Source organism: Xiphophorus couchianus, chromosome 5 (genome assembly GCF_001444195.1).
Source record: "Xiphophorus couchianus chromosome 5, X_couchianus-1.0, whole genome shotgun sequence".
Taxonomy (NCBI): Eukaryota; Metazoa; Chordata; class Actinopteri; order Cyprinodontiformes; family Poeciliidae; genus Xiphophorus; species Xiphophorus couchianus.
In genome coordinates, this window is record NC_040232.1 from 20,407,816 (window position 1) to 20,418,701 (window position 10,886).

The 10,886-nt window shown below is 39.4% G+C and overlaps 1 protein-coding gene across 1 annotated transcript; it reads right to left on the reverse strand.

The window, feature by feature from the left end:
• Window positions 1–3,929: 3,929 nt before the first annotated feature.
• On the reverse strand, window positions 3,930–7,203 carry adra2c (adrenoceptor alpha 2C). The gene has a single exon (XM_028016218.1). It carries the CDS (start codon window positions 6,685–6,687, stop codon window positions 5,257–5,259), a length of 1,431 nt encoding a protein of 476 aa, XP_027872019.1. The 5' UTR covers window positions 6,688–7,203; the 3' UTR covers window positions 3,930–5,256.
• Between the last annotated feature and the right edge of the window lie 3,683 nt (window positions 7,204–10,886).

The following is a 10,886-nucleotide window of genomic DNA, read 5'->3' on the forward strand; positions in this document are numbered from 1 at the left end:
TAAAGCAGTTTTGACTTAAACTTAACCACATCTTTTCTAAAAAAGAAAATGACTTGGCGTGTAGTTTGTGATCTCACAGAGGCCCGTGGATGTTCAGAGCGAATTTATGAGCCAAAGACTTACACTTGGATTGATCAAATAAGGAATGGATCTTATTTGATTTGAATAGATCTCAAAGTTTTGCACAATGTTGAGACGGTTGAACCCATGAACTAAAGACCAGATATAGAAAGTGTGTAAAAAACACTGAGTTTTAATGTATAGATTTCCTAATCTATCCTTTGGGAAATCCAAATGTATTGATTCCCCAATCTATACATTGGGAAATGATAAATCTGGTACTCTATGTGCTGAAAATGATGTCTTGGCCCAGTTGCAAACATTTTCTGGCTCTTTTGACACAGCCTCTTTTATAATGCTCTTATAATTTGGTCAAAAAGAAAATCTATTAGGTAAATAGATTTTCTTTATACTACTGCTTAAAATTTATGTACATTATTAGGTACATGAATGATAAAGCAAACAACCTGAAATGAAAACAAAGAAAAGAAAAACAAACCAACTCCACTTAATTGCCAAGAGGACACTGGCGTCCTCATGGACCCGCTGACTAACATGTCAGAGTTTTGGGGGTGACGATTGGGAACCCACATGCCATCAAGCACTCAAGCATGCTCTGATTGGAACAGACGGGGTAAGCAGAGACTTATTGCAATTAATTGTGCTTTTAAATTCTAATTAAACAAGAGAAAACTCTTCAGTTTTTGCTTTCAGTTCCCAGAGCGATGAGTTAACTGGTCAGAAATACACACAAACAGCTATAAGTTGCTTCCAACCACACCAACATGTGAGGGTGCCACTTTCATCTCCTCAGCAGTCACGTGAAGATGCAGCAAGGGAGGCGGGACCAGAACAAGGCTGCACTTCCAGATGGCCTGTGAGAACCAGATTCTGCAGCATCTCGTTAACCTTTGATTAACCCAGGCTAATATTCCAGTGTTGTGGAAGACATCTTGCCTTGTTCCAGCACAAATAAAGCTAATCTGTCAATCCTCCAGAGCTGAAGACCTGCTACCTTGACATCACACTTTAAAGCAGCTCACTGAAGGAGATCCTTCCTGCCCACAGCCAAATGGCACTTATAGACATCTTGAGGAACGTAAACAGTTAGGATTGATTAAGTATTTTTAAACCAAATTGAATTGAAGGATATTGTATATTCAGCGTTCTTCTTCCTCTAAATGCCAGACTCTAATAGTGAAACTTCATTGACTAGTAATATATATTTTATTGATCTAACAGAAATGCCGCATTTCCAATACTTGTTCAATTGATCTGTACCACCACATATATTTGTGCACTTATTCTGACATCATAATTATCAACATTAAATGTAAATATTTTATGAACAATTCCACAAGGACACTTTAACATGGCCATTTCACTACCTGAGGCCATCATTTAACAAACAAATTAAAGCATTAAGCACATATATATATAAAAAAAATCTTTATAAATTCTCATATACAAACATAAACACGTTGATTCATAACAAACTATAAAATCACCTTGCTTTGATGATCATGTTCACTGATGATGGGTCAAACTTTCACCTTGTTTTTCCGGAGAAATAATAAATATCGCCACCTACTTTTTCCACGGTTGAGAAAAACTATGAAATAACTATACAGAAGCCATCAGTGGGTGGAAGAAAGACAACATGTAACTTGTTTGTGTGTGAACAGAACAGATACAATCTGGGATTTCTGAGTAGCTGTAGACGCTCTATAGGGAAATGTTAAACAGTGCAGATCCAGGATGTTTCCTTCCTCTATTCAGCCTTTATGATCTAAACGGCTCTATGCAGACTTGCATAAAAGAATATTCTGACAGCTTTCAGGAGGATGAATATTCTCTTTCCGATGCATGGCACAATCGTATCTGAGCCAGGAGAGCCAGTCAACAATCAGCTTAGATAAGACAAATAAAGGGAGATGCCGCTCAGGTGGTTCTGTCATGAGCTTAAAAATAAACCTCCAAGCAACTCCAGAATTGTGGGACTTTATTGAATTTTGTTGTCACTGTGAGGTTGGCAGGCAATCTGACTCCCGCAAATCACTACACCCACATAGTCCCAGTCTCTAACACCCTGTAATAACCTCAGCACTTTTCATTTCTGTGTGTTACCTGATATGATTTTTAGTTACTTTTTTTCTACAAAAGATATTGTTGGAATAAGTTAATTGCTTGTGAAGAAACTTAATTGTTGCCATATAAGAGAAGCATAACTTTTTCCTAAATATACACGTTTGAAAATTATTCTATTCCATCTATAGCTCAAAGTTAAACAAGTGATCGTAAATTATTAAAAAGCTTCCAAACACTTCTATGAAAGCTTTTATTAAACATTTATTCATATGAAGTTAAGTGGAGTATGTGACAAACATATTTTTTGTCACTGTGGCCAAACTGGAATGGAGTCACAGCTGTGATGAGCCACATACTTTACTCTCAGCAGAGTTTATGTCACTGGATTCCTTAAAAATAAACTTGTTTCTATTTTTTAAAAATCATGACATTCTTCCCAGTATTGCCACTGAATCATCACCAAGTAAGCACCACAAATAACTAAAGCACCAGATTTGCTCCTTTTTTTTTTTTTTTACTGTTTTTGAAATGCAAACCTTAATCTAAAGCTTTAACCTGCCAGTTAGGTTCCAGTTAGCTCTTAAAATATTTTTATTTAGTTTTATTCAGTCTGTCAACTAAAATATAATGTAATGTCTGTAGCATTGTAGTCAATTGTGCTACTTTTAGTTGTAACCCAGTGTTAGTTGACTAAATATAACTTAATTTCAATCATCAAATTTTTTTTCCCGAATTTACAGAAGCGTTAATAGAGTAATGCTTTTTACTCCATATTTATTTAGTTAGGCGAATCCCTACCAAAACCTTCAAAAATCCTCCAGTTACATTATATTCAAAATACATAAAACATTTTGAATTAATTCTTAATTATTGAGATCAGAATATTAGTCAATTGCATATAAGTTGCTTGTAAAATGTGAAAATAGTTCACTTTAAATAAAATACTAACCCTTTAAAGTCTAATATTTATGATTTGGAAAAAACTGGGTTGTTACATTGTCTTGCAGATACCTGTTCAATTTTTATACATTCTGTCATACTACAACCCAAAACATTTGCGTATTTTATGTCAGGAGCTGCATAAATCTACACTTCAGGTTGAAGAATCTGTTTACAGACGACTGTTAGCTGTGCCCCGCACAAAGACGCCCTTCTTAAGAGTTTCAAGAAGAAAACCGTCACGCAAATACGGCAGTAAATGATCTCCTTTTGTAGTTTCACACGAGCCATGTAGGGTACACATCAGATGTGAAAAAAAGTGCTCTGGTCAGATAAGACTGAGACTGAGCTTTATGGCCAACATTCAAAATGCTGCTGTGGCAGGGAAGCTTGTCAGAATTGATGGGAGAATAAATGGATTAAAAATAAGAGGCAGTCCTGTAAATAAAACCTGTTAGATGCTACACAAGACTTGAGGCAGAGGTTCACCTTCCAGCAGGAGAATAACCCAACATAGAGAACTGCAATAGAATAATTTAGATCAATGCATTTTCATGTGTTATAAATACCCAAAGTCCAGACTTAAACCCAATTTACCTTTCTGTGTATCAGTAACAATAATTTTAACATAAGTTGAAGCTCGCTTTACCCATACTGAAGGTATCTGAAGCAGCCAAGCTACATTTTATTACTCCTTCTGCAGAATAGTTTGATTCCAGATCATAAGACAGTCTATATAAAAATTTCAATTTCCAATTCACGTGAGTAAACACACAATGTAGTTCAGCAGTTAAAACGAATAGAGCCAATGCAATAAAATAATTTAGCACATGTCCTCAGAGGAAAGCTGCAGTAAATGTCTTTATTTGATCATTTCACATGTGCTCAAAGCAGATAAACATTTGTTCCTTTAGAAAAAAGACAGAGGTTAGGTGTAACATGGAAATACGTCAGAGCATTGTTCATTATACAAACATTTTCATCATATCAACATGTGAATATGAGGCATCACACAGGAACAGTAAAGTACATTTTCAGTTATTTACACAAGAAAATAACATTAGCCCTTCTGGCTAGTTAGATGAATATTTTAGCTGATTAAATCTTGTTCATGTATTTGTGTACATGATATACTGTAAGTTTGTACATGTTTTTATTTTTTATTTTATATGAGCAGCGATCATTAGAGAGGAACATTACCGAGTTTGACTTCAAGGAGAGAGCGTCTGTGAGAGGAGCGGAAAGACACTCGATCTCACACACACAGACACACCCACACACACGTGCACACACACGCCAACAACCACAAACAGGAGGTGGAGGTAAGATGTAGCTCACTTTATCTTAACAGACATCCATATGTTGCAAACTTTATCTCCCTGTTCTCTTTTAAAACACTCAGTAAAGCCTCAGTGAGTGTCCATCTACCTCTACAGTAACTCCATATTCAAGCTGTTCTCAAAGAGGAGAGAGAAGGTGCAAAGGCATGAAGGGAACAAATAAGCATTACCAGATTCAACATGTGCTATGTCCTGGTGGCTAGGTTCATTTCACACATGATGATAAACACTGAAGGTAACTTTTGTTCATCAGTTCAAGTCCTTTTTTTTGGTGAAACAGTTTTGCTACTTATACAGTAAGCAAGGAGCCCCTTTGTCCCAATGGTCTTCATGTTGAGAGCGTGATGTAACAGTAAGGTCAAGAAAAAACGAGTAAACAGACAAAGAAAAAGATACTAATGTCACAACCAACAGTCTCAGAAAGATTGTCAAGGCCTTCGCTTCACACTCATTTATAGTGTTGTGAGTTTATAAACTGAGCTCCTCTGTTAACTCTTCGTCTGCTGTCAAGTTCATCCAAAGGCAGCCACTGTGGCAGGCATGCATCACAGAGCCGCCTGGAAAGAGTCTGATTATTTCAATGCAAGAGAGACAAAACCATTGGAGGAAAGCAGCTCAAGCTTAAATCAGATCAGTCTGTGAGGCATAAGATGCCAGACTCATCTGTTTATTCCCTTCATGTTATTCCCTTTCTGCTGATGTCCCATCGTTCCCAGTCAGATCCTAGAAAGCGAGTGCATGAAAGCACCTCAGGCTTCATCAGTCAAACAACACTGGGACATTTGACTTCACATCCACTTAATAAAACCCCCAGTCATCCAGGACTTCCTCAAAAAGACCGTTTCCATGAGTTACAGAGAATCTTCTGGAAGGCTCTGCGAAAGTCCTGATTGAAGATGGTATAGATGACCGGGTTGAGGGAGCTGTTACAGTAGCCGATCCAAAAGAAGAACTTAAACAGCACATCTGGGATCTTGCATGAATTGCGGCAGATTCCATACAGGCTGTAGGAGAAGAAGAAAGGGAACCAGCACACGACAAAAACGCCCATGACCACAGCAAGGACAAACGTGAAGCGCTTCTCCCGGGCGGCAGAGATTTTCTTTCGGTTGACGGTGCTCCGACGTTTCCGACGGGAGGAGAACAGCTCCAAGGACTTTGAGCTGGAACGCGACTTCCTGCTGGAGTATTTGGAGGCAGAGCTGCTCTTCCTGCTGGACTTTCTGTCTTTTCTGTTGTTCTGGCTTTGTTTGGAAGAACCAATGCACTTTTTTGGTTTCTCGTCTGATGAGCTGCTATCGTCAAACTCGTCTTCATGGTTATTTAATGGAGGTTTTGGCTCATTTGACCGAGGGGATCCCACTGTTTGCTCTTGGCAGTGTCCGTTCTCACGTTCTCGCTCCTTCGTGCTCCCTCCCTGGGTGGACTTGATGGACCCTCCCATGCCTGGCTCGGCTTGGTCCATCCCATTTTCAAGAGGGGAATCCACACTCCTCTTCTTTTCCGACATGGTCCTGGTCCTGGTTTTTGCCACTTGATAGATTCGAATATAGACCAAGATCATTATAACACATGGAGCAAAGAAGGATCCAATGCTAGAGTAGAGAATGTACCAGGTCACGTCGTTCAGCTGACACATGGGTTTCCTTTCATTGCTACTCCTGTCCATCGAAATCAGCGGCGGGAAGGAGATTACAGCTGAGATCAACCACACCACTATGATCATACCTTTAACTCGTTTAGGTGTTCTCTTTAAGTTGTACTCGACAGCCTGTGTCACTGACCAGTATCTGTCCAGACTGATGGCACAGAGATGAACGATGGAAGAGGTGCAAAACAAAACATCCAGAGCCAGGTAGATGTCACACCAAATTTTGCCAAAAAACCAATAGCCCATAAGTTCATTTGCCAGAGAGAAGGGCATGACCAGAGTGGCTACCAGTATGTCTGCGCTGGCCAAGGAGACCAAGAAAAGGTTTTGGGGTGGCTTAAGAGCTCTGCTGGTTAGAACTGCGATAACAACCAGCACATTGCCGACTATTGTAAACAAAATGAGAAAGCTGACCAGTCCAGCCAGACCCCAGATTGCGAGCTGGGTGTACGGCTGTTCAGATGTGGAATTAGAGGAGATATTTCCCACCTCTGTCTCATTTTCTAGGGTAGAAGAATTCAAGTAATCCATCCTTTGCTCAGTGTGTGACTTTAAAAAAAGTAAATGTTCGAGAGAAAACCTTATTGAGACTTGAGCGCATATTTCCATGCATAATAAATCTACCTACATCAGATTTTATTCTCTTCTCTCCTCCTGGAATCGTCCCCATCTTGCGCGTAAGTCTCCTGTAGAAAGGAAAAAGACAGGAAAATAGTCCAGGAAGCGAGTCTTTTTAAAAATCCTTTCGCCAAAACGTGCGTGCAGCTCAGCAGCCAAATGTCCATGGATAAAGAGCGGCAGCCTCCTCACAGCGTCCTCTCCCATCCCGACTGCGCCCGCATCTCTCCACCTCCGCCTCCCTGCTGCGTCCGGAGAGAGGTTTGTAACAACCACGTGTTCTTTGCGAAGGAAAAAAAAATACGAACAAAAGAAAAAGAAGGATCAAACATAGACCTGCTCCGCCCTGAAGGATGGAACGACAGGGAGTGAAACTTTTACAGGATGCACACCCAATTAAAACACCAAATGCGTATGGCGCGTCTGCACTCTGACAGCTGATCAACAAAATATTCCTCCCTCTATTTTACCGTCTCTCTCTGTCTCTCTTTTCAATATAGACCTTAAAACTTCTTTTGCGGAGAGAGAGAGAGAGAGAGAGAGAGAGAGAGAGAGAGAGAGAGAGAGAGAGAGAGAGCGAGCAGAGGCATGCACGCAAGGGCACAGATTGCTGCCAAAACACAAACTGGCAGGCGTGAAGTCCCGCACCAAGGACAACGCGCACTGCTCCGTCCTTTTATCGCTCACACTGGAGGTCAGTATTGTTACAGTCAGCTCTACAGGGACACTTTATAGGAAACACATGCAGCTTTCGCGCCATGTTAACGATATCATACTGTGGCTCCCAAATCTGCTGCGTATAGTTGTTTACTTCTGATCGCAGAGATGAACATACTAAACCCACATATTGCAGGTCCGTTTTTGATTCCGATTGTGAGGCGTAGTTAAGTTGATTTTATAGGATTCTGCTGCTGTATTCTCTAACTGGGGGTTAGGCTATTGCACATATTTAAGGTAGAAATCACATTGTTTTCCTCAATGAAATCGCCAAAATTGTCTTTTCTTTTGATTTTTAGATATTAAAAACACGAGTTTCACGATTTCATTGCAAATGTTCCTAAAGAGGCTAACCTTTAATTATGAGGCCTGCAGAAGACAGTATGTGAAGGAAAGGAAGAAAGTCAAAGAGCAAATGGGTAAGGGCATCAGTACATTTATGCAATAATACTTGGCATTCTTATATGATTTAGAAGCTCACCACTTAGAGTCATTAGTCGTTCTGTGGTTGGCTCAATCACAGAGATCAGATGTGAGCTGATCTGTCTGGACTGAGGCGTTTATCTCGCCTTTCTTCCTTGAGGATTGCATTTCCCTCGAGTACTCAAATGTGGATGTACACTTTCCACCCTCTAAGCATTCAGAGCACTCTCTGCCCTATTCTGTTCGACTCTCTGCTTCCCTGAAAAAGAACATAATTGGAAGCTTTTCAAAAGCTTGATGTTGCAGCTCTCCAGCAATGTTGCTCAAATTAAATCCAAGCTCACAAAAAGTGCAAAGGTTTTTTTGGTTATTTTTTTGGTCTGCCCTGCTGCTGCTGTTAACCCTGGAACCTTTGGGTGGTGTCCCCCTGATGGATTAAGGCAGTCTGGTCTCCAGTGGACATTCTCAGGATTTGTGAGACCGGCGTGAGCTTATTGACCACATCCCCCAGCTAAATACCTCCCATTAATCACAGAGCGCTCAGCCATGCTGAATTAAAGAGCAGAAATGATCAGGTCCAAATTGATCCACATCAAACCAGGGAGATGGAAGAGAAGGAGTCGGTCACATGGACCACCGCCATCCAGCGACAAAACAAGCTGTTTTTCCTCACACTGGCTCTTTAAAGTAAAAAGGCAGACCTCCACTACGGATCGGTGTGAATACATATTAGACTTATTTGAAATATGTTCATTAAATAGTGTCCTGGGGCCACAGCTTCTATATAAACATCATATATAATTGGCCATCATCTTAGATATTACAGATAAATGCTTCTTGTTTTTAAGCACAGCAGCTCGTCTTCAAAAGAGTAAGAGAGCCTTTCTGCTGCTAGCCAGCAGCCTGCCTCTGGTAATTAAAGAAGCTTTACAAATGACTTTCTTCTCTTCATATCAATGATTTTTTCCTTACTAAATTGTTCCTTCTTTTGAGTCGTTTTGTTCGGTATCACTTAACTGTGCCTCTAGTTGATGTCCTGCTTTTGCTCTTTGTAAGGGAGTGACCCTGCTTTTGCATTTGAGGAATGTATAGATTCGGGAATGAAAAGGTGTCCAGAAGGTTTCATATTTCTTATTCTTCACTCTTGGCCAAGTTACAGAGATATTTTTGAACACTGCCTTTTGTAAAGCTTTCAAATGACAAAACATATTTTTACTTATTCTGATTTCTCTTTAAGATGCACAAAATATGAGAACAGGAATCACAATAATTTTCTAGCCTCCTTGTCATCAATTACATGTGCATCCAAATAAGTCTGATTATTATTCAAAATATTTATTTCAGCAGTTACATTTTAAAAAATAAAACTCCTTTCACACACTAATCTATTTTAAAAAAATTTTTGTTAATTTTGATCATTATGGCTTCAAGCAGATGGAAATCCAAAACTCATCTCAGAATTTCTGAAAATTTAAATACCAGATAAGGCTGGAAAAAAAGTTTTTTAAAACAATTTTGATGTTATGTTGTTAGAGGTTGCACAACCATGGCGGAGACTGTTGAAATAAGTGGTGGATTGCAAGGCAAGAAGGTCATTGCTTAAGAAGTTGACTGTTCTCAGACTGCTGCATCAAAGCATATTAGTAGAGAGTTCAGTGGAAGAAAAATGGTGTAGTAGAAAGAATTTCCCCTGTAACCAACATAACCACGGCCTTTATGACGAGGGCGGCCAAATGTGACAGGCCACGACAAAACCGGGAAATGTCTACATGTTTTGAGTTAGCTGAGACACATAAGCATAAAAGTCAAATTACAGTATTTTGTGCATCTATAACAAAGTAATGGGATTTACAAATGAGCCTATCAAAGGTTGCCAGTAGGTTGTAAAATGCACAAGTCTGCTTCAGGAAAATGGGGGGCAAAGTTGATTAAAGGGCTTGGACCTGAATAATAAGGAGTGTAGCTAAAGTTACCAAACACAGACATACAGTAGTACGGTTATTATCCACAACTGAAACAAAAATACCCATACCTGTTTTAATGCCCATGGTATCACTGTCTTTGTTTTACTAACAAATTGGTCTGATATAAACCTTATAAACAACCTGCGGAGAAATTCAAATACATTTCACTTTATTTTATTAATATATACCCCTGACTCCAAACAAATGCCATACAAACCAAAGTAAAAATCCCATTTATTCACACATATATAGATTTATTTAATCCAACCATAAAGACAGATACAAAGTCAAGTGCACATATTGAAATGTGTTAGTTTCCAGCTGACTGGTTGATAATGGCCAAGCCAAAATACTGACAGTTTCTGGGCAGCATTTAGTTTCTTTGTGTATCTTTGATTAAGGACCTAATGGTTTTGGAAATCTATATGATCACACAAAACAACCTCACTGTGCCTCATTAAATATTGTGTATCTTTTTACTCCTTATCTGTTCTCTACTTGTGTGCATTTATATAGGGCAAGATCAAACTTTAAGATGCACCATTTTGTGACACAGGATTACTATCTTGATGATGTTCTAATCTACTGAGCTCATCTTAAAGGCACTGATGAAGACTCTGTCACACACGATGCTGCTGCAGAGTTCACAACTATTAACCACTGACAACAGCTACCATTAATTGCCCCACCCATCTATGCGCTACTTTTCTTTTTTTCCTTCACGAGAGAAGCTACAGTAGCAGCTGATGACAGTGACAAATGGCAGTGTTACCTGGGCACACAGCAATCTGGCCAAGAGCAAATAGTTCAGTGAAGTAACATTCAGCCCCGGGGACTTTCTCTCTAGCTGGCATCACATGATAGAGCAGATTCTAGTTCTCATCTGGTTCGTAACCTTTGTTTGACAAATTATCTTCTCAGAGGAACTGAAAGGCCAGATCAATGGCATTTCTGATTTCCTCCTTAGTGGGAGGCTCTCTAATATTTGCAAGTTCAAAACTGAATTCTTCTGCAATAAAAAGAAAATAGTTAACTGTTTCTCCTATGTCACTATATTTTCCAACAAAACAATAATCTTTTGAAGCA

Coding starts and splice junctions, on each gene's coding strand:
- adra2c (XM_028016218.1), bottom strand. CDS start 6,687: ATGGAAATATGCGCTCAAGTCTCAATAAGGTTTTCTCTCGAACATTTA.